We start from the raw sequence: 25,144 nt of genomic DNA on the forward strand, positions 1-25,144 counted from the left end.
AAATTTATTTAGAAAGTTACAGAGGTAAAAGAAGTGAGATGTAGAAGAAATGGACTCAGGAAGGGAGTCACAGAGGCAAAGATGGGCTCTTGGAGCTTAGGAGAGAGGAAGAGACATGTGCCTTGAGAGGTGAAAGAGGAATGGGAGATCTGGGTATGCTTAAGAAAAAGTGAGAAAGTAGGCCCTGGTGAAAGAAGGGGATGGGTAAAGGCATGAACATGTTCCACAGAGAAAGCCAAGCGGGGTCCTCCATCCTGAGGGCTTTTATCTGGAGGTTTTAGGGAACAACCTCAATATTGCTCAGCTTTTTAAGGTGTGTCCTCTCAGGGTCGTGGTTTGCATGGAATGGTCAATGCTAGGGTCAGGGGTCATCAGTGCAGCTGGTCCGGATGTCAACCATGGCAACACACCACCTGGTATTTCTGCTTTTTGGGGTCTGGAGCTGAAACATAGCTGAGGCTTAGATGTCATCTCCAGGGGTTAGTATTTGAGGCTGTGGTCGTGCGAGGGCTTGCAGTTTTGCCCATGTCGGGGCACCTGGGGCTCCCCACCCTGGTAACCCTCTGTACCTGGTCTGTCATTCTGCCTCTGCTCACGCCTGTCTAACTGCCTACTGCACTACCAGTTTTGTTTAGCGAAGTACCGGTGTCAGCCACTTTCTTCCATGTTTCCTGAAAGGTGTTTAATTATCAGTATGTTCTGACCCTCTGTTTACAAGTGCTTCAATTTGCAATGTTTTAGTTCAAAATAACCCTGAGAACTACAAACTTCTTATAAGTGTTTTTCAGATGGGAAAATGGAGGCATTTTCCCCCAAGATTTCTTACTCCCAGGTGAAGAGATTTTGGCTAATTTTATAAAAAGGTCAGTAGCACAGCTGGGTTTGAAATACAGAGGTCTTGACTCAAAGTTCTATATTTAATTTGTAGTCTATTTTTTTCTTTTGGTTTATATGTAGTAAGTTTATACAGAGGCTGGGAAAATGAATATTATGTCTGGATATTTAGCAAGATTGATCATTATTATAATTACATCTCTTTCAAAGGTAGTTAATCTGGTTGTTTGAAGTGACTTATTTTTACTAGTTTTATTAATAATACCAATCATGTAATTCCATCTATTATTGTCTATGGGCCTAGCCATAAACATAGGGTGTCTAGCATTATAATTTTGATCACTTTAAATGATGGAATTTGGCGTATCATGTCCTAGTAAGAAAAATGCTTTTATGTCATGGAAAAAGTGGAGATCTTTGTATTGTGATTTGGAAGATAATGAGAAGGGTCCCTTGTCACCGCTACCCCCACCAATTTATCTCTCATGGACAAGCTTATTTACCAAAATTCCGCCATTAGTGGCTCAGACCATCTTATATAATGTGGAGAAACTCATTCATACCATCACCTACCTTAGTAAGGACTGAGAATGGAGTGTTTGAGGAAACGAAGGTATGATTGCTCCTGAGTGTCATCTGAGATCAGTGTACTAGGGCAATTTGAAATTTTGGTGAGGGAAGGACAGAGAATGTACAACAATGATTTGGGAGTTTAGATATTCTGGTTGGAATTCTAACTATCAGAATGCAGCATGAATACACTTGTTGCTTTGAGGGTAGGAAAGAGGTGAGCCATAGGGTAGGAGAAAGCTGTGGGAGGGAAGGTGGATGCAAATATAAAATAAGACTTAAGCTACGATTTTGCCTATAGCAGTAGGATTTGTCTGTGTACTCTTTGTTTTACAGGTTTGGTTTAAAGAACATTAAATGTATCCTCAAAAAGAAAATTAATTTGAATCCATGTGATTATGTGCTTTTATGTTGACATTAAAAAATGCTTTCTTGTAGAAGACAGTTTTGTAGGGGAAGAGATGCTTTTTCTTTCTTTCTTTCTTTCTTTCTTTTTTTTTTTTGTAAAAGAGGGCTTCTATTTTGTCTAACTTTGGCTGTTTCTCAGTCAAGCGTTGATAAAAATGCCAGTCTGTTTCATTGGATTGGCGTAAGGATCAGTTGGGATAATATGCCTTATAAAATACAAACAGTAAGCTGCTGAACAAAATGCAAAATGTTAAGTAATATGTGCAGTACGGGTTGGAGATTGTGTGTTTGGACTCTGGAGCAGATCGCCTGAGTTGCAGCCCTGGCTTTGTTCCGTTTACCTGAGTAACATGGGGCAGGTTAAACTGGCTGTGTCTCAGTTTTCTCATCTGTCAAATGAGGTGGGAAATCACCTAAAATTCATGTGAAGATCAAAGAATATATCTAATGGGCATAAAATCATGGTCTCACACCAAATGAAGTACAATAATCACACTTATTGTTGTATTTTTATATATTGTTATATGTTAATACATTTCAGCACAAAGTTGAATGCTGACAGAGTGAATCATTTGGAAATTTTAAAAAATCCTATATTTATACCTCAAGCAATGTAGTCCTTTGTTTATCTAACAGATTCTCTTTTTATTGTCTTAAATATTTTATTTATTTATTTTTAGAGAGAGGGAAGGGAAGGAGAAAGAGAGGGAGAGAAACATCAATGTGTGGTTGCTTCTCATGTGTCCCCAACTGGAAACCTGGCCTGCAACCCAGGCATGTGCCCTGACTGGGAATTGAACTGTTGACCCTTTGGTTCTCAGGCCAGCACTCAGTCCACTGAGCCATACCATCCAGGGCTAACTAATAAATTTGTATTTGATTATAACCCGTTAGTGACAGTTAATAAATGGAACTGAGTTGAATTTAGCAGTTAAATGTGAACATTTCTCAGAAGCTTCTCTGTATTTGTATGAACTACTATCACTATAGCTGACTTATTCAGCTATCCTTCAGAGAGTATTGGTCTTGGCCATCATATTTATCCCTAAACGAAAGGCTTTCGCCTCTGGTATGCATTGGAAGCCATTGGGGCCCCTGGACTAGTGAATTGGAAATTTTGGGAGTGGCGCTCAGGCATTGGTATTTTTTATAAGCTTCCCAAGTTATTTAAATGTGCAGAGTTGAAAACCACTGGGTTACAGCATTATTAGTTAAATATATATCCACATCATTTAGTCTTTGATGTTGATATATAATTTTCTCATATTTAAGTAAATAAAAGAACATGGTTATTTATAGATATTTCTTTAAAGGTATACCTATTATTTCCATTAATTCTGTAGTTTATGAATATAATATAATAAAGCAGAAATGAATGTATTTGTTTTTAAATTACTTGTGGATTTTTGTTTGCTTATTTTTTGGCAAGATGAAGTGTTGTGTCTATCAAAAAGGAATATGGAGACACAGAATGTTAAAGGTGAGACACTCAATGCATCTAGTGGAAAGAGGACACAGTTGAAACCAGCTTCGACTCACAGTTACTTATTCACTTACTAGCCATGCGGTCTTGGGGTACTCACTTAACCATTGGGAGCCTCACCTTCTTTATCTCCGTGAAGTTGAGACAAACCAGTACTTTGTACTGTGACAACGGTGCTTCATGCTGGGGCACGCACACAGACACATCTTGATTCCCGGCCTTTTTCCCGGTCCCTGCACCATCTGTGTGGATAGCCAGAGCAGGGACTGTGTGGGAGCTTCCTTGGGCTGTCTGAGCCTGCAGGGCCAGCTGCTGGGAATGGCTTCCTCCCACTCCGCAGGGATCATTTCTCCGGCTCTGTTGGGACCAATACATGGCTGGCTGTGTGGATCCTATGCTCTTTCATGAGCATAACATTTAGTCTGTGGGGTCAGTTGCTGCTGGCTGAGTAGAGTGAAGCTGTTTAATGAGACTGGAAATGAAGATGGCTTCTTGTTGCCACAGGATAGAAGGTTTTGGGTACCTTGAGTTGCAGCCCCAGGGAATACATGCACAGGACACAGGTGGCTGCTCTCCCGTTACAACTATCTATCCAGTGTGTCTGTGTTGAGTAGGGTTGATAAGACAATAAGAGGCCACTATCTATACCCTAGTTTGGGGGAAGCAGAGAAAAATCAAAGACTTCTTTGATTTTCTTTTTTATGATATGAACAGTGGATTTTTCTCCTTTTCCATGCTTGTCTCTCTGTTTTTCTAGCATATGGCCATATGCTAGACAAACAGGTTACACTGTTCTCTGGTTTAAAATTCTTTGTGCTCCAGGAAGGAGGTTCATGGGTCGTTTCTTATTATAAAGTATGAGGCCTGGGGGCCTGATCTTAGCTGTGGTGCTTATGTCCTTCCCACCTATAGGCCTGGCTCTGGCTTTAGGTCTCTCCTTAATCTTAACTTTGAGAATTCTGCTTTTGTCACCCTCTCTCTGGACTGTCTGAGGTTTCACTGAAAATATTTGTAAACCCAGCTGCCATTTTTGTATTTTTTCCTCTGTCTATTGGAATCGGCACTACTTTCTCATTGTTAGCACTACTGGGGGGCCTATTGACTTCTTTTGGTGATCAGTATCTTGTAACGTTACACTTGTGGGGTGAGTGCTCTTCCTCTCAATTATGAGACTCTTGAGGGCCAGAACCATGTTTTCCAGCTAAGCATGGTGACAACTATCATATATCATGCACCTACTGTGCACAAGAGACTTTGCTTTAATTATTTCAACTAATTCCCATACAAATACCATATACATAAAGAGTCGTATTTCAGAGAACTTAATTAAATTGCCAAAGATCATCTAGCTAGGGTGTCACAGAGCTGGATTTTAAACTCAGTTTGACCTCAAATCCCCTTTTCTAAATCTACTTTCCAAATTATTTCTTGAAGGAAAGGAAAGATACATATGAGAACAGGATCTTGCCCTATAGCAAGATGGGACTGTTGAGTAAGGGACTTGTATGGAATCACATTCTTAAGGAAAAAAGAGAAGGTCTGCACAGTCCTCGCTTTCCCACTGTGATGACTTGCATCACTGGCAGACGTAGACACTTAATAAATGGGCCCTCTGACCATCAAGGCAGAAGTCACCCCTATGGGAGGCTTTGGCCCTCATGTGGGTCTTCAATTCATGCTTTTTATTTAGATCAGAGAGGCCCTGAGATTATGTGAGGATGTCTCTCACTGATAAAGCTGTGGGTTGAGCCATCAGGCAAACTCTGAAGTAGATTCCAGTGAATCCTCCAACATAAGATACTCCGAGGAATGAGGTCTGTGTTGAAATCATCCTCGTCTTGCTGCAGATCAGGAGGTTCTCTGCAGTCAGTCTCTATGTGTGCAGTTTAGACCATCACAATGGTCCCAGTGGCTTTGGCAAGCAACAGGAAGTATATGAATGCTTAGCAAGTCAAAGCTTTGTTGAGTGTGCCCGGAGAACATTTTGCTTTCATTGTATTTGGAAACCATAAATTTAAGTCCTGCTGGGGAGTAAGAGTAATTGCTTCACAAAAGAAAAAAGTCAGTCTTTAAAAGTCTTAACTCCTTTCACGAACATGTGCTTTTTAATAACTGGGAAATTCCTGGCATAGGGGAAAAAATGTCCTGTTGTAAAAATGAGGTCATTCTGGTCTTAACTGGCCTGGTGTACTCTCTAGTTCCTGCTTTGTGTTCCATGTTTTGGGACACAGGTTATTGGGAGGATAATCCCCCTGTGGATATTAACTGCTTTTAGGGCATGTTGCCAAAGAGAAAGTTATCTTAGCTCAGAAACTGCCAAGCCAGTGCAGGAGGCCCAGGTCCCAGGGGTACTGAGCTAGTGACTGCTAATGAGTTGGTTTAGGTCGGCCGTGACGTGGGCTTTTAGAGTACACTTTCCCTGTGCTCTAGGACTGCTGTGTATCAGTTTCATCCTCTTTAGATTTCCTAACAGCTCTGCTGCTTCTTGCTTCAGGAATATTTTTATTTCCCAGGCACATTCTGTTTATTCTGCTTTGATTTTATCCCGATGAGTAAAAACATCTGTGCCAGTTTGAGGCCTCACGTTCATCCTTTTTTACCTGCTATAAATGACAAACAGCCATTGAAAGAAGTTGTCTGTACCTCTTTCTTTCAACACTCAGAAGCTGATTCCTCCTAAAATTAATTTCTGCATTGGCTTGGCTAAAGCGAAGATTGTGTCCGAGGCCTTAGATTTGCTCCGGGCAAGGGTTCTTCTAAATGGCAGTGGAGAGTATCTCAGCGGACACTTTTGATTTCACTGAAGTTCACTTTTTTTTAGCTTTAAAACAACCATTCCCTTTGAGGACTGTTAGGCAGGTAGTTATATCTGTCCTGGATGTTTTCATGAAGAGGTGAATGTGGAACCTCGCCAACAACCTTTGTGTTCTCCTCGAAATTAAATATAAGGATGACCACTCTGAAAGATTAGAGATGGGAAATAAACTGATCATTCTTAACTGCTTCTTAGGTACCAGCGCTGTGCTAGGTCCTTTCTTCTGCTTACTCTTTTAGACTTGTCCGGGTTCTTGCAGTTTCAGCAGTAGGGGCCAACTAGATCATCTAACTGCCTTGCTGCCTCACATCTTGAAGAGTCTGTCAGAGTCATTATAATCCCTTAAAACTCATCCACGGTTATGAGGGATCAATATTTTGGTAGGCCTTTGATAGCTTTTTTCTGCTTAATTGACCAAAACTTTTTATTATTTAAAAAATTCCCACTCTCGCCACTGAGAATTTGGTTTTTATCATAATTTGTGGACAAAATCTATGCTCTGGCATTTGGTGTCAGGCTCATGGCTCCCTAGGTCTGAAACTGCAACTTGAGGCTCTGTTGCCTAAAGAAGTCTAGGAAGAATTTCTTGATTTGGTATTTAAAAAACACCCCTCTATTTTCAGCTATCTTGGAGTAGAGAGAGAATTCTAAAATGTGGTCATGAGCTGTTCAGGTATTTGCTTCAGATCCCATTTCTTGTCCCGGGTACTTGCGGGCCCTCTAGGGGGCCCCAGAGCCCTTGCCTGGCATCTCCTGTATGTGGGGGAGTCCGACTTCCGGGCACACGCACGACCCGTGTTTCTCGAGTTCATCTCCTCCCCACGGCTCCCAGGGCCTAGGTACTATCCCAGGGCTGATTATAAGCAGCCAATGAGCTTTTTATTGAACTTAATGGCTGGTATAAAATAATTGGAAAAATATGGCTAGGAAATGCTATTATATTTGAAATTGGGAAATTCTGGGTAATTGTGAGTGCCTCATATTAGTTCCTGTGGGAAAAATACATGGCAAAATGCATAATGGGTTAATATTGTGAAGCAAGAACTCTTATGAAATAAATCAGAAGCTACATGTTTGCTTATGATGCTCAGCATGGGAATGGTACTGATTTGCTGATAACTTATTTTTATTATTATTATTATTCTGTAGCCTCAGACGATTCAGCAAACTCTCAAGAGGACATTGCAGTATTATGAACACCAAGTTATTGGGTAAGTAAAAATGGATTTTGGTCATTACTGGGGGCAAATTAAAGATAATTACTCAAACATAGCGATTGAGCATATGGTCTCCTGCCACCCAGGTCAACCTTACATCACCGGGACTGGGCTCTAAGTGTGGAGTGTGGCTCACGAGGGGCCCCCGGAGTGAGTTCCACAGGATTGTTTGTGTTTAATCCATTTAATAATATTCCCTTTTTGGCATTGCCTTTTCTTTTTTCTTTGTTTTCTTCTTGTGTTTTTACCCTTTTATTTTCATCAATTGAATTTTATAATTTTCCCTTAGTAATGTGGCAAGATTTCATTGTACTTGCCAAGAAGTTTTAAATGAAATTTTATAATCTTTCAGTAAGTTTCTAAGAAACCTGAGGAGTCAAGATTCAAACGCTAGGACCTCTTGACATGCTTTTGGGACTCATTTAACATTTATTATTAGTAGTCATTGCCGTGGGGGTCAAAAATATATTTTTGTCTATTAAGCTGTTGTGTTATTTTATTATTTTTTTTTTTACAAAGCAAATGGGAAGAAAAGCTTAGTGGAAAAGTAATCTCAGTACTTTGTACAATGCTGTACTGAAGTGCTTGATGATTATGATAATTGTCATTTCAAAGGGAATTGCTTTCAAACTTTGTCATATCAGTCCTCAAGAGAGCAGCACTAGGAAAAACATATTATTTAAAGTCATGATATGGCTTTTAGTTTGAGGCCATTAGGGATTTTAGATAGTTTATCCTAATGGAGATAAAGAATGTCAAATTAATCTCTCTCCACACATTCGAAAATAAAAATTAATCACTCTCAATAGGTACGCCACTTTCCAAGTGTGGTATTTGTATGAAATTTGTTAATATACCCAGATCTGTTTCTGGTATGTAGTAAATACTGCATATTTGCTGTGAGGTTTGTCACCATCATCATTATTATTTTTATAACAATATTAGTAATAAAATGCAATTTTTTCTGTACTTATGAATGCCCTCTTTGATTTGAAATCAAATAAAAACTGATGGAATAGTCCCATTTCTGAACTAAAACTATGTCCTCAAGGTAACTTGGAATGAGAATCTTATAAATGTCATAAATAGATAACTAAGCTATATTTCCATAATCAGCAGAAAATTCTTCGGAGTTGTCTTTTATCTGAATTAGTGCCTCAACTCTCCTCTCCTCTCCCTCTTTATAGACATAGCTTGTGGTGATTCTTTGTTCATTGCCTGTGCAGCCTGTTCTAGTTCTGTTCAGTGCAGACACGGTATAACGGAAACAGGGAATGAGGCTAACATACAGAGGTGTCCTGATGTGTGACTGGTTCCAAATAGGTCTGTTAGCATATTTTTCACTTGAATGTTGCCTGCCTTCTGAGAACTTGAAGTACCTTTGCTCATTGCCTTTGTTTTCACTCATGCCAAAAAGGGTGAGCTGGCAGGATATTGTCACATTTGCTGTCCCTGACTTTGTCTTTCCGTTCCCTTCAGCCATGGCTTCCATGCCCAGTGCCCCCTCTCGCCTTTTAGACTCCTCCTTTCTGCTTTCTTTCTCTTTCAATGCTGAAAAAGGAGAGCCTCTCTTACCACCAACTTTTGGATTAACATGTATACATACTAATGTGTTGTGTCTCTGAAGAAAGTACAATTAAAGGCTCTTCATTTCTAACTGTGAAAAGGAATGTGTTTTTCCATTAAAAGGATTTCAGGCAATAATGCTGGCAAGCATTATTTTACATATTTCTGAGGAGATTAGGGTGGGAAAGAGACGCTTTCCCTAATCTCTGAAATTGGGTTTTGCCTAAGGCTTGTCTTGAGGTAATTCAGCATTTAGGTGCCTTGGGTTGGGATGATCAGTTCTAGAGGGATTACTGCCAGTAGGAGCTAGCTCTTCTTTCTTTCTCTCTCTCTGTTTCTCTTAATCCTCACTCAAGGACATTTTTTTCATTGCTTTTAGAGAGAAAGGAGGGTTGAAGAGAAAGAGAGAGAGAAACATTGATCGATTGTTTCCTGTACACTCCCCAACTGGGGATCGAACTCACAACCTTTTTGGTGTACAAGATGATGCTCCAACCAACTGAGCCACCCAGCCAGGGCTAGCCTTCTTCTTAATTTTGTAATTTAGCCTCTAAGCACTCATCTTCCCATCCTCCCTTTCCTCTCCTTTAAACCTCTGCCCTTGGATCTGCTCCAGGATGGTATGATTCTATTTCTTGATGAACTCAAACACCAGTAGCCCATAGAAATCCTACGAGGCATTTTTAGTTCCCAAACTTAGACTTGAATGCAGGGAGCAGTTGTTCAAAGGATCACACAGATGGAGGATTGGGAGGGAGCAGCCAGTGGAGCTTCTCGATAGAGAGTAAGAGAGCTTCTCAGTACCTCAGCAACTTGTTCTTTAAACGTTTGTTCTATTTCTTAACATATCCATTCACATGTTCATTTATATATTCATAGACATCATTCAAATTGGAAATAAGTGCTACAATAATTTATTCATGCAGTGTGATAAATCTCTTCATTTCCTGTCACCATCATCTCTCACCTAGAGATTTCCATCTAGTTTTCTGGTGTCTACTCCGATCCCTTAACACTATGTTCTCAGAGCAACAAAATGATTTAAAAATGAGATCATACCACTTTCTTGCTTTAAACTAGTGGTTCACAAGTGTTAATGTGCATCAGAATCACCTGTCAGGCTTGCTGAAATTCAGATTGCTGAGCCCTACCTATCAGGTAGGTATATCTGGGAGAGGCTCACGAATTAGCACTTAAAAGAATTTTTAAAAATATAATTCATACTTATTAATCACTTGTATTTGAGAAAAACATAAACACATACAGTCTACTTTGTTTTTATGATCACTTTACCTTGTTTTTATTATCTTCACAGTGTCAGATTCATATATATATTTTAGGTGAGACACTAATATGGAGATTTTATTTATTATAATTTAGCCAAGACATTGGCATTTCTGAGTTCCCAGATTATGCTGACACTACTGGTCCAGGGATCACAGTTTGGAATCCCTGCTTTGAACCACACAAAGACTGATCGTGAAAGGATAACCTGAATTCTTCCTGCGACCTTGGCCACTATTTAACTCTCTGACTTTATCCCCATCCACTCTCCTTATTTCCCTCCACCCCAGCACTCCAGCCATCTCTTGGTATCTCAATTATACCAGGCTTGCTCAACCTTAAAGCCTTAGTACGCACTGTTTCATTTTTCTAGAATGCTCTGTCCCCAGATGTTTGTGTAGGTTATTCTTTTTATACATCTAGGGGTCTGTTTGAATGCGATATCTTCAGAAGAACCTTCCTGGCTACCCAGTCTAAAGTGGCCCTCCATCCTCTACCTCAGTCTGTAACCCCTGTCATTTTTTTATTATATTACTTTTCATTATTTCTTGTCATAGTGCTTAACATTAGGTTATATTATTTTATTTATTTAATTATTTGGTTATTTAGTGTCTTTATTTCTGTATTTCTGTACCTTTGTAAATGCTTGGTACATAAGAGAGGCTAAAAATTTGGGTGGGGGGCTGTGAAGAGAGTATGAATAAATGAATAAATTGCCCCTTAAAAGGCCCTGGCTGGTGTAGCTCAGTGGATTGAGCGTGGGCCTGCGAACCAAAGGATCGTGGCTCGATTCCCAGTCAGGGCACATGCCTGGGTTGCAGGCCAGTTCCCAGTAGGGGACCCACGAGAGGCAACCATACATTGATATTTCTCTCCCTCTATCCTTCCCTTTTCCTCTAAAAATAAATAAATAAAATATTTTAAAAATTGCCCCTTAAAAGTATGTACACAGAAGTATGTATATATTAGATAAAAGACTAAACTATGGTTTGGAAGGGGTTGTAAAATGAGGGGTTGAAATAATCTCTAGGATCCATGAAAGTTCTAAAATTATAGTTCTAGTACCTAGGGCCCTTTTCTTTCTAGCTAAATTATATTGATCTGTTTGCATAGTTTTCCATTCATGTTTAATGTTCCGCCAAGATGTGTGAGATTGACTTTGATTACCGTATGAACTCTGCACAAGCATGTGCACTTGGATAGCTTCTTGCCTGTGTCGCACAGTCTTCTCCCCTCAACCTCCAATGGGAGAGGGGGCACTGAGTCTGCGTCTCTGTGCTGCTTTAACTCAAGCTTCTAGGGAATGGGCTGGGTTTGGGGGCAGTTCTGTGTGGAAAGAATAGTGAGAAGAAGGGGATCAGCAGGGTTCCCCTTAGGAATTAAAAGGAGCTCAGGATTGAGGGAAAATCTGGTTTATAATGACATTTGGGTCTGATGTCATTCTTGATGCTGTCTTCTACGCTTCCTTCTCTCTCTGCATCTCTGTTGTGTACTACAGAGCAGGGGACTGAGAAAACGTGCTTTGGAAGTAGACATAACAGATTTATTGGACTTAAAGTCAGATTCTGCCTTTGACTGATCTCACACTGATTACTTAACTACTCAGATCCTCAGTTTTCTTAAATGTGAATAATTACAGTGTTGGGGTGAGGTTTAGATGAAATATTAATGATAACATGTTGTCATATAATCGTAAAATGTATTACAGTGCCTGGTACACAAAGGCAGTCAATATGTTTATTGAATTATTATTCCACTGTTAGTACCTGACTCCTCTGCACCTCAATTTTTGTGGATTGTTTTTCCCTTCATCCTCCTGCCATATCCCTTCCCTGTACACCCTGAGTTTTTAAAGTTTGGAATCAGTTGTTTAGCATCAGGAGCTAAACATAAACATACCCAGCTCATTTGTAACTACAGCTTTCTTCTTACAGTTTGGATTTTTTTAACTTAAATATCTGCCTCTAGAGTGCCTAGCCCAGCAGCTCTCACTCATGTTTATACTGTATTACTCTGACTGGTACGTAGCTCACACACAAAAAAATGGATTACTATGGCAGTGTAGACAAAGCACAGATTCCTTTTAAAACTATGATTGGAAAACGCGTGATAATCAATCTTTCTGAGATGTAACATTCATTCATTATATATTTTATACACTGAAGTGTACGGAAATATGTATTCAGAATGACGCCATTCATTTACACTTTTTGCCAGATTTAGCATTGTTGTGTTAATACCAGGGGTAGGAGTGCTGCCAGCCTCGCATTAGCCTGGGACACCGTTTCCTGTAGTCATCTAAAATTAAATTCTATTACTCCAATTATCACTGTGGGCCCTAGGTTTGTTTTATACAGCCGGCCTTCTGTTCTCTCTTTTTTTTTTTGACAATTGAATAGGGATTAAGCTAGAATAATTTCAGTAGAACGTCAGAAGTAAAATTAGGAGTGGGTGAACCCTGATTACTCTGGGAAATAAACTTCAGTGACATTACTTAGGCTTCCATGCTCAGAATTTGTGGCTGTAAACTTTGTTATCTAAAACACGATCTAGCTTCTTTTTCATATATTTATAAAAAATAACTATTTTATTGCATAAAAACAAAAAGATCAAAGGTCATATCTACTGATTGCACTGTGTGTTTGAAGCAATATATGCTCACTTTACATGTTATTGTATTTAGTCCTAACCATCCATTTAATAGAATCATTGTACAAATGAATAAATTGAGGCCGTGACAAAAATACTTTGTCCAAGGTCACACTGATGAAAATGGTGGCACTCGATTTAAAAATAACACTGTATTTATCTGTGTTTGACACCCGTGACCCCGCTTCTCATTTTATTGTGTGAATCCTGCATTCTAGAAACTACAGTAAGCATTTTACCCAACTGGTTTTTTGGAGTCAGATCTCAGTGAGGTGTATATCCATGACACCAATCACTTCAAACATGCTAGCGTGAGTCCCCTTTGGTATTAGCCTGGACAGGTTGCCCTGTTTTCCAAGTACGTTCAGGGAGTGTAAGTCCACTTCCGACCAGTTGAAATCTTGAATCTCATATCCAGTCTCGCTCTCATATCCCTCTCTGCCTGGGTCAGGCTTCGCCTGGGGAACAGTGTGGAGATGATGGGACGTGGGTGTTCACTCTACCGCTCCGGGCCACTCCTTTCTATGTCCCTGTGTCTTCTGATGTATCGTGTCAGGCTAGAAGGAAAAGGAGAAATGGCAGAAGCCTTTTCTAATTCACTGGTGGTTGTAACTGTGCTTTCTTGCTGTGATGTCCTCAGTGAGGTACCTGGATGAGCTCTGCTTTGCTTCTGGTCTTCCCGCCCTAGACCTGAGGATGGCGCAGCACAGCCTTGCCGGTGGGATTCCTGCCCCTGGCTGCAGTGTCCAGACTGGGGAAACAATAGGTGGGGTGTCCAGCTTGCCCATCTTTAGTGGCATCTCCCTCATCCTTGGGAAACTCTTTTTTTTTTTTCCCTTGCCAAACAGTGGGACTGTAGGCAGTTCGCAATTTGTCTCTGTTTCTTTTCCCTGTTAATCTTCTACTCAGGCACAAAGGGATAATCCAGAGCTCCCCAGCAGATGTTCACTGAGGAAGGAGGTATTCGACCCCCACTCTCTGTGAGGTGGACCCCTTTCTCACCAACTGGGCTCCCTCAGGGAGCACTCCCCTTCTTTCCTTATAGGGGAGAAAGCGCCAGGCCCACTCCTCGCTCCTTGGAGGATTTCCTTTTGGTTTTTGTATACACTCTTGCTTCTGAAAGCTGGTGGTGGGGTGACAGTGGCAGAGATTATGTCATCATTTCTAAAGTTCTGAATGAGCTCTGTGGTTTCTTGGCTACTCTTTCGGAATGTGGGAGCATTTAGCACCTATTGTCTTCGACTTTAGAGTTTCAGCTCTAAGTCAGAGGCACCTGGGAAGCTCCAGTCCACATCGGGTTACACAGGCGTTCTGTCATTTGGTCTGCACGAGAGCTCCAGCAGGCATCTCCTTTTTGTGAGGGAGGAAAGTTACACTACCAGAGATTAGGTTACTTGTCCCAAACTCACAGATAGAAAATGGCAAAAAAAGTGAACAGAGAAAAAGGTAGAGAATTTCAGTTATAAAATAAGCCATGGGCTGCAATATACAGCATAGGAAAACTAGTCAATAATACTGAAACGACCTTATATGCTGACAGATGGTTACTAGATATAGTGTGGTGATCACTTCATTATGTATATTAATCTTAAATAACTGTTGTATGCCTGAAAGTAATATAATATTGTATATTGATTATGTTACTACAAAAAGAAAAGCATACAACCATAATTCCAATTCTGTTAGACTCCAAACAACTTATTTGCTTATCACCTGTGCACCATACTGCTAATCGTCTTGACTGTGTGTGCTAGAGGTTAAGGTGTATTTACTTTCAATACAGTTAGTGCCAATGCACCAAATTAGTACTGTTAATTTTTTTTCTAGGCAACTTCTTTATAGAAACATTACCAGCAGCTATGAGACAGTCAGATAAGGAAACATTAGTCACATAAAGCTGATATACCTTCTGGTTTTCCTCTTTTTTGTTTTTCAAACATAGCTTTCTAATTAATGATTGTCTCCAGATCCAGGTCCACACTGCTAATGCTGATGTTAATGGAGGGTTATGTCATAGATTATGTCTTAAGGGTTCAGTTATTCTACAGTGTGATTACACTAAGAACACGACTGTGTTTATGTGTATGTACGTAAGTGCATTCACAGATGCTTTGACATTTTTCTCCATATGCTAATTGTATTTTTTTTTTTAGTTATAGGGATGCAGAAAAGAATTTCCACAATATCTCTAACAGATGCTCCTATGCAGACCATTCCAACAAAGAGGAAATTGAAGACGTCTCAGGAATTCTTCAGTGTACTGCTAATATACTCGGTATATCAATTATATATTTATACGGTTAAGAGAGAATTAATGAGGGGAAGAGGAAAAGTAAAGGTGTAAATGTTTTATTTTCTACTAAAGAGAAGTTTGGAGGTTATAGCAGATTGAGACCTTGTCTTCAAGTGATTTAATTTCAACACTTTGGAGAATGTTTAAGTGGAAATTACATGCACAGCATTTACCTGGAGATTGAAAAACATTACAATAAAATATTACATTCCAGGGAAACTTTTCTAAATATACACATGTTAATATTATTAGCCTCCCATAATCCATGTTTCTTTGGCTCTTACCCTCAGCTGAAATTTGGGATCTTTCTCAAAGCCTGTGTGCTATTTTTTCTATTATTATAACCCCATTACTTCTGGGAGGACCTGGCTGGAGCTGGAGGGTGAGTGATAGGTACTCACAGTGGACTCAGGGGCAATGAGGCAGGTCATCTTCTAGGGTCTTTGTGCCTTGTGTGTGGTGGCTGGTGTGTCCACCTTGAAGATACCAGTCTTTATGACAGGGGGTTGTTTTGGGATGCTCCCCAAATGACTAAGGGCTGCTGTTGTACTGCACTGAATCTTGTAGCATTAGGGTACCATACTATCATACTCCCTTAATATCTGACACTCTTGGTGTGTGAGAGCTAGGCTGTATTATATGCAGAGTAGATGTCATGGCAGGAATACAGTTGGCCCTAACGTCTTATAGATGTTTTAGTGAAAAACACCTCTTTCAGGTTTTTCTTAGGATCCTCCTATTATTCTTATGACTGAGAGAGTCATCCGTGAGGTGTTGGTGGGGAGAACAAGAAATCTTAGTGACTGACTCCAAACAGAACTCAGAATCACGTCTCCCTCAGAATCAGATGAGGGAGACTGGGGCAAACTTCTTTGCCTGATTTTCTTTCCCTTTAGCCTAAGTACTTTCTCTGGAGACATCTGGGTCCCTTCTACAGATTTCAGGGGACCTCAACCCATGAGTCTACCCACTTTTTCTAGACATATCTGACTCAAGCTGGACTCCAGCTGTCCATGACTACATTTTCATTCTAGGTCACTTTTGTAAACACAAAATATTATACAAGAACACGGAAATTTTGTGAGGAGAGGTATATAGATATATATGTGGTTTGTCCATAATAGCTATAAGAAAGTAAAAAGGAAGGCCAAAGGTTTGCTTACTATAATCTTAGTACAACTGTAAGGATGTTGTACTACCCGAGTAAACCTTATTTATTAGAGAAGATGAGGGACAAGAATAGAGAGGGACGATGTTGGACATTACTCAGGGGCTGCTTACAGTTTTACAGTTTTGTCTTTTCAAGGACAAAATCATAAACATACTTTTCTGTTTAACATACTTTTCTCTCGACATATTGTGATTCTCAAGGGGTAGGGGAGATGATGTCCCCCTAAAAAGGATGGATCAGAATTTTGGCAGAGGGAAGAATTTGGAAAGTTGTTCTTACCTAGTTTCTGAACATTTCCTTGTCCCTGGCAGCTCTTTTCTGTGTGCTTCCTACCCTGAAAATCAGTGAGTTAGACGGGGTAGGAAGTGTTCAAGGTAATAAATTTATGAGTGCTAACGGCCTCTGAGCCATGACTTGCAAAAGGGTATGCACACATCCACAAAGAAACTCAAGGTCAGACAGTTTGATGTGGTAACCATGGTAACAACCATGTGAGGCTGTGGCCCAGTGCAGCTTAGCTGTCCTTCAACAGTTACCATGAGATGCCAGGTAAGTAGTGAGTGGAAAGACCGACAGGTAGTGTGCTTGCTACCTGATGGTATTAGGGAATGAGAAGATTTAAACCAGGTGCTTGTGACCTAGAAGGTGACTGTGTAACAGGGTTTGGATAGCTATGAATATTACACTTTTTTCTAAAACAGTGAGATTAGGTCTGATTATTTTCCCCTCTATGTAATGATGGGTTGTTCCCAAAGTGTAAAAGGCACAATCATGTAAAATTTCAATTTCTGAAGGGCAGTACTAAAGGCATGCCATCTGTTGACTAGATGCCTGCCTGGATCTAACAGGTAATTATGTGCCAAAGAGGTGGCCATTCACTTGAATAATGTCTTTTCATACATCTCAAAATATGGACTCTGTGAGGACAAAGATAACAGCTTTACTGGTCATAGTCAATGAAAACTTTGTTTGTAACAGGTCACTGAACTGTGATTAATTTTGGTTTGCTTAGATTTCATCTTTATAAAAATTACATTTAAATTCTGCTGTGCAGTCATTTATAAGAATTCAAGAATTGATTAACTCACTGGACAGAAAACACTATGCAAGTAAGGAAGCCCTTTTTTGTTGTTTTATTTTGAGTATGGAGGTTTGGCATGGAGAAATAGTTCCAAGCAGGTTAAGATAAATTTTGATGCTTGGAAACCTTTTCTGTTGAAGCCAGAGGGCAATTTTCCAGCTCTATGATTTATATGAATCACCTTTGGGGAGTGTGGTCAGAACATTAGCGGGTTGGGATTGGTGATATTTTTCTTACCTCTTAACCGACTAAAGGGTTGTGGTAGAGACTAGAAATGTGTTTGCCGACTCGTCTGTATGTTATTTTTACTTCACTTATTATCAAAAAAAGATTTAAAGTCATTGTCCAAAAAAGATGACCAGAGTAGTACATTTTATTCTTTTCAAAGTGATTATCTATCGATTTAGTATAAATGATTATAGATACTTTGACTATTTACTGGCTGTTCAGGTTGAAGTTTGAATCTAATGGTTGGCAGAGAATAAAAAGAGGAACCTGGAAGGTGGGAGAAAGCTTCTCTGGGAAGACCAGTGACACCTCAGCCCTGCATTTGTTCTGTCTGAGCTTCCCTAGGTCTCCCTGAAAAAATGCATGTGCCTTAGTGCGCACACCCACTAATAATGGGAAAGGACTTTTTCCAGACAGCAAGGTTTTTACGATTTATTTCTCTCTCTCTCTCTCTTTTTTTTTTTTTTTGGCTTACAAACCAGTTGTTGCTATTTCTGTCTCATTTACAAATTAGGGGTATTAATTACAGACTACTCCTTGTCATCCGTTGGTCTCACTTTGGTGCCCTGACAGTCCCTATGCTAATGCAGTATAGCACACTAATGGGGCTTTTACACTCTGGGGAAAGGCTCCAAAAAGAAAGATGGTTGTGAACCGCGCCCCACCCTGCCCCATGAAGACTCTTAGTGTTGCATTTATTACTTTATTTGGTACACGTCTTTTGCATACCAAAATGATCTTCTCATTTCGGTTGTCTGAAAAATGTAAACCTTTTCCAGCCCTAATCTACAAAGCCCATTGTTAGCTCTAATTAAGTAGTAAAAATGTGTTTATATGCTTGCGAGTTGCAGCACTGAGCATTTTCTTGGGAATTATAACAGTTGAATGCTATTATGATGAAGCATCTATGATAAAGCATGAAAGTGTCTCTACCATGTGTTGCCACCAGGTCCTGTGGCTTGGATTTAGGTGGCGTTGATGGGAACAGAGACAGAGGTAAAGGAGAAGGATGATAAAATGCATAGCCAGCTCCTTTGACCATACTGTCATTTAAAATAAACAAGGGTTATGACTATTTCTGTTTTAATGCTATTAAAGGGGTTGTGGGTGTTTCAGTTAGAGTATCAAGAGCTGTGAGTGGAGGAGATCGTGTGGGAAACAGACATTCCACGCTAGGATGGAGATGAGAACCCTAGCTGAGTTATTTACTGATGAAATACGGCAAACTGAGCTTTGCCATTTTAATAAGCATCAGTTATTTGCTACAAAGTATAGTCTTATACTGCCTTTGTTAAGTACATTTTCTCTCAAAATAATCAAAAAGGACATGCATTGTGAAAGAATATTCATTAAAGTTTTCTTGCTCTTAAAGGTCCTCTGTTAAAGTGGGGCTTTATGTCTCCAACAACTCAGCACACGCAAAGGCAGAGTCAGAGTAGTGCTGCCCCGGGATTATTTGTTGGGCAGGTGAGGAGGCAGGAGGAGGTGGTGTTGGTGGCTTACACCTCACAGTGTTTTCCTGGTGTCGGGAATCTGAAACTGTGGAACCAGAGCTGTTCGTGAAGTGCCGCAGATCCCAGAATCATTAGCTGGTGTGAAGGTTTTTGTGGTTGTTATTTTTTATAAGCAGTAATTTGTTGCTTATATGTTAACTTGCATGTAATTTTGGTTTTATTGCTATTTGTAATGTGCATTTAGTGGCCTTTTAATTGGCCATAAAACTGAAGCATTAGCCTTATTTAGGATTAAGATTACCTTGGGGGTTTTCTCAGAATGACTCTTAATCATGTAATTGTTTAGTGAATTGGAATATGTTTAACATATTTAGCATCATGGATAACTAGTTATTATAATAACCATTTACCGGTTTTATGGATGAATTAAGATCAGGAACAATAAATAATTTCTGCCAGTATAATTTTTGTTACTGTAAGTAGGTAACTGATCAGTTTTCTCTTTCACTAAAAGATGATAGTGTCAGTATTTTAATGAGATGAATTGGAGTTAAGGTGGTTGGAGGGCCTTGATTTAATAACTGATTTAATAATGGTGTTGCAATGTAGTGGTTTAGTGCAAGAACAAGGCAGACTACTGGGGTTGAGAATAAGCCTCTCTTACTTACTAGCTATATGAACTAGAATGAGTTACTTAATCTTTCACACTTCATGTTTCTCATCTGTAAAATGGGGATAATATAATTGCACACATCCTACAGTTGTTTGGAAGATTAATTAAGTTAATTTATATGAAATTCTTCTATATAACAAAGCCTGATATATAGGAAAATGTTACATAAGCATTTGCTCTCATTATTGAATATTCACAAAACAATGTTTGCATTATACTTGGGAGGCCAGTACTACTCACTTTTTTAGGTGAGGAAACATAGTGAGAGCCATGAACTTGTTAAGTTCCTTTGTCGGTGATGCTGACAAGACACCAAAGGCAGGATTTAAACCCATGTAATTCTGATTCCAGACTTTGCATTCTTTTCATCTTCTTCCTGCTGCCTTGCAGAGTTGTTGGATTACAAGTGAATTTACATGACCCCTCTGATGCCAATGACACAAGTCTCTCTGTCCAGTTCTCTCAGTTATGAGAATTGTCATGATATTGCATTTTACCTAGTCCATTACTGTTTCAAAATGTACTTGGGATACTTGCTCGTATGTGACCAGTAATATCAAAAATGTTTGACTACTTTTCATTGGTATTGAGGACAGTGCCGTTTCATTGTAATCTGGATTATTTTCAGTTCAGAAACAGTACGTTTTTCTTTAGATTTCAGGTGTTAACGAAGCAAATTCAGGGTGATGGTGTTTACGCTTATGCTGTAGTAAACAACTATGCCCTAAGTGTTCAATACACTTGCATTGGCTGTAAGATTTCAAGCTGATCTTGGTACACACGGGGGTTGACTTTTAAATCCATTGGCCCTGCCAAAAGCCTGCAAAAAGATGTATTGCTGATGCCACTGCTTTTCTTTTAGTAATATATTTTATTTAACTCAATGTATCCAAAATACTGTAATTTAACACATTATCATTACAATTATTAATATTCACACATTTTGTATGAAGTCTTTGAACGTTTCACATGTTCTATAGCCACATGTGACTCTACTGTGACTAACGGTGCAGCTTACCGAGTGTGAAACCAAGGTCCTCTGGACTGAGAGACACAGGCACAGTTGAAAGCAAAGGAACAGTAGTAAAAAATGAGTGTTAAGTAGAAACTTAAATCTTAAATGCTGAAGCCCGCTTCTCTATTGATCTGTCCCCCAGCCTTCTTTCTTCTGCTTGGTGTTCAAAACCCAGGCAGCTAAGCTTACACTGTTAAGGCAGTTCTTAAATATGGGCAGATAGCCAAAGATCACCAGACATTTGAGAAAAGTGTTCCACTTGAAACATAGAGAATAAATAATGTTGGGAGATAACTCTGTGTGAGTCTCTCACATTTCTGCATGTTTTTCAAGCAGAGACACTGTGCTTTTGCTCCAGGCTATGTTTTCAAAGATGTTTGTGTAGCAAACAGCCTTGAAATATAGAGATAGTATTTCTATCCAAAGCAAAGGGCAGGTTTGTTTGCGTCCAGTATACTATCTTACTCTGGGGCAAAAGTCAGAAAGACTTACTGTGCATTATAAAAGATTAAAGTTCCTTAACTTGCGGTATCTCTCCTTTGACACAATCTACTGTGTATACAGACATTACCTAGGGTTCTTTGTGTTTGCCGAGTGGGAAATTATGCTCAGGAATTTGATGGGAATGCTGATACTCTGGCAGCAGCTTTTTCTGATTTAATGCATAAATTCAGGAATATTGTCACAGTATGTCATTTAGTAATTCTTAACAGAGACCTGGAGTAGTGGTTCAATGTAAATTGGAAAGAACCTCTGATTTTGGCTCTCTGCCTCCATACCGTCCTGAAACAAGAAGAGGTAGTAAGTAGGCCCAAAAAGGAATGAGACCCCATTTGTAGACACTGTCTCTAGTATGTATAACACTTCAATAAAAAATTACGTTTAAGTTATACAGAACAATTTCAGAAGATACAAATATATTGAGCAAAACTGTGGCGTGCCTTCTCTCTACCGATACTCTGATCCTCTTCCTCTACGGAGCCTTTGTTTACTGAAACTTATGACAGGCCTTTTCTCATGTTTTTCTCCTAAAATTCTTTATACTCCTTTAGCTTCTGTTTTTTGTAGAAAAACACGACAGTCATTTTTACCCCCTTTTTTATTATCTTAGTTTATCTCTAACACATTGTTTTCTTATTACTAGCGACTTTCTGTCGGGCCTCTCTTCCTCGTGTGGGAGGGCAGCGTTTTATGTCCTAAATCTTCAGGCTCTCAGTTGTTCTCTTTTCTGGACTTTTCATTTTGTAGGCTTTTACTTTCCTTTCCCCTTTCTTTTTTGCCATTAAGTAATTTTTTTTTGATTCCAGTTGATACACAGTGTTATACTGTCAGTAGTTTGAGGTGTGTCCATCCCAGTGATTAGACATCATATAAATTACTAAGTGATCATCTTGATAAATCTTGTACCCACTGACACCATACACAGTTATTACAATATTATTAACTATAATCCCTATGCTGTAGTTTACATCCCTGTGACTGCTCTGTAACTACCAATTTGTGCTTCGTAATCCCCTCACCATTTTTTATGCATCCCCCTTACCTCTTCCCATCTGGCAACTGTCAAAATATTCTTTGTATGTATGAGTATGTTTCTGTTCTGCTTGTTCATTTATTTTGTTTTTTAGGTTTAATTATTGATAAATATGTAGTTATTGCCATTTTATTATTCATGTTTTTTACTTTTTTTTATGAGAGACCCTCTAACATTTCATGTAATACTGTTTTAGTGTTGATTAACTCCTTTAGTTTTTTTTGTCTAGGAAGCTCTTTAAATATCCTTTGAGTCTAAATTATATAGCTTTGCTGGGTAGAGTAATCTTGCTTGTAGGTACTTGCTTTTCATCACTTTAAATATTTCTTATTAATCCCTTCTGGTCTGCAGTTTCTTATGAGAAATAGTCTTATGGGAGGGAGTGCTCTTGTAGGTAACTAACTGTTTTTCTCTAGCTGCTTTTAAGATTCTCTCTTCATCTTTAACCTTTGGCATTTTAATTATGCTGCCATCCCAGTGCTGGAGCTCAGAGTGAGTGAGTCTGAGTAAGTCTGTGTCTGGACTGTTTAAGAAGAATTTCTGGGACTCCAGAAGCCCTCTGTCTCACTCAGCCATAAGCACCACTGGTTTTTACAGCCAGAAGCGATAGGGACTTCTCTTCCCCAGACTGGAACACTGGGCTGGGGGGCCTGCTTTGGGGCTGGGGCACCCTTGCTCCTTGAGGTGGGGCCCTGCAGTGGAGATGTCCCTCCTGATTTTTACCTGGCACTTTTGGGTGTGGGACCAGCTTGTATCTCTGTCCCTTCTGCCAGTCTTGATGTGGCTTTTCTTTATATTCTTAGTTCTAGGACTTCTGTTCAGCTAGATTTCAAGCAGCTCTGAATGATGGTTTAGTTGTAATTTTGATGTGGGTGTGTGAGGATGTGAGCACTGCATTTACCTATGCCGCCATCTTGACTGGAAGCCTTTTCTTTTCCCTTTATGTTTTTAAGAATATACTTTTAATTTTGGTATAGTTTTAGATTTGTAGAAAACTTGTGAAGATAATATGGGAAGTTCACATACATTTCACACTCATTTCCCCTATTAATGATACCTTACATTAATATGGTACTTTGGTCCCAATTAGTGAATCAATATTAATACATTATTATTAACTGAATACTGTGCCTTATTCAGATATCCTTAATTTTTACCTGTCCTTTTTCTGTTCCCACTCAAGGGAACAGAGTTGTCCTATCTCCTTACACTCCTCCTAGCTGTGATATTTTCTCATATATATTTTTTTTATTTCTGATAATCTTTAAGTTCTGGAGAGTCCTGTTGAGCTCTTCGAGTTGTCTGCCCTGTGTTTTGACAAGAGCTCATCATTCTGTATGTGTGTATGTGTGTGTGTGTGTGTTTTGAGCACTTCTTTATTTTTTAGCACTATAGGGTGCTCCAGACTGAGGCTGTATATTTTCTGCCTCAGTCCCAGAATCAGTCATTTCTGCAAGGGGTCCCAGTTTGTTTTTCTTTTATTGGATAATGGTGTTAGAAACAAATGTCTAAGCACTGAATGTACTAGTTGTTATTGCAGTATTGCTGCGTTGAGGGTGTCTTAGCTGACACAGCAAGGAAATGTATACATGTATACTAACTTGTGTCTATGTGCTTATCTATGAGTAGTTGTATATGTGTCCATGTATATCTATATTATGCTAAATGTGAGTTTACACTGAAGTCTCCAACTCCAATATATTACCCTATAGATCATTCTAACTTCTTTCCCTTGCTTGTCTGTCATCTCCTCCAAAAGTGAGAAACTTGGCCCCCTTTAACCATCCATGTAATTAATTATCCCATTCAAGTATAATGTATAGTTGTTTCAGAACTGTTAACACATGCTCCCATGGAAAGCAGTTTTATCACCTAGAGCACAGTGTTTATATGCAGTTTTAGAGTATGTAGGTCATGTATGGAACTTTGCAGACTTCACTCATTTCCAAGGTAACATATTTAAAACCTCAGTGAGGTTTTTCTCATATTTTAAAGAATTTGCATACATTTACTTTTTGCGTTGTATAATTTGGTGGGTTTTGATAAATGCATAATAGCATCATGTATCCACCACCACATTATCATGTGGGGTATTTTCACTGACCTAAAAAGTCCCCTGTGCTTGACTTATTCACACACCCTTGTGTCCAGACCAAGTCTCTGGCAAGCACTGATCTGTTTGCCACTCTATAATTTGCCTTTACAGAATGTCATGTAGAGGGAATCAAATATTATGAAGCCTTCACGCCTTGGCTTCTTTTGCTCGGCAGTGTGCAGTTAAGAGAAATGCATGTCTCTGTGTGGTTTGAGAGCTCATGCTCTTCCCTGCAGAATAGTATTCTGTTGTACGGATGTATCACAGTGTCTTTGCACCTACTGAAGGACATTCCACTTCTGTCTCTGGAAATTATGAATAAGCATGTATAAATACTCCCTTGCAGGTTTTTATGTAAACATAAGTTTTCATGTCATTTAGGTAAATGCCAAAGACTGTGATTGGCAGACTTAGTTTAGCTTTGTAAGAAAACAACCAAAGTGTCTTTTACACTGCCCGTACCATTCTCTTCTTCCCAAGAAATTGGTATTGTCAGTTTTTGGATTTTAGTAACTTTAATAAATGTGCTTTATCCCTTCTAATAAACAAAAATAGCACCCGCTATCTCATTACAATTTCAACATATGCAAACTACAAGAATGTTGTTTTATGTTTTTCATTCTGAGTGGTTTCCTAAGATTTTATGTCTGAATTTAGACACTGCTAAAAATCCTTAGTCAGATTTTTAGCATAAATGATTCATATAGCAAGAAGTAGAATCTTTTTCTTTGATTTGGTAAAAAACCAGTTCTCAAAATAGAATTAGCCAGTGTT

At 39.2% G+C, this 25,144-nt stretch overlaps 1 protein-coding gene across 1 annotated transcript in view; it reads left to right on the forward strand.

Annotated features, from left to right (window-relative positions):
• The window catches only part of GUCY1A2 (guanylate cyclase 1 soluble subunit alpha 2), a 307,345-nt gene that overhangs the window by 23,609 nt on the left and 258,592 nt on the right, over positions 1–25,144 (forward strand). The window contains exons 2-3 of the mRNA XM_037153653.2: positions 7,260–7,321; positions 14,980–15,101. Of these exons, the coding sequence (XP_037009548.2) occupies positions 7,260–7,321; positions 14,980–15,101 (184 nt within the window). The remainder of the gene's footprint in view (positions 1–7,259; positions 7,322–14,979; positions 15,102–25,144) is intronic.

This window comes from Artibeus jamaicensis, unplaced genomic scaffold (genome assembly GCF_021234435.1).
Source record: "Artibeus jamaicensis isolate MK-2021 breed Jamaican fruit bat unplaced genomic scaffold, CSHL_Jam_final contig_585, whole genome shotgun sequence".
Taxonomy (NCBI): domain Eukaryota; kingdom Metazoa; phylum Chordata; class Mammalia; order Chiroptera; family Phyllostomidae; genus Artibeus; species Artibeus jamaicensis.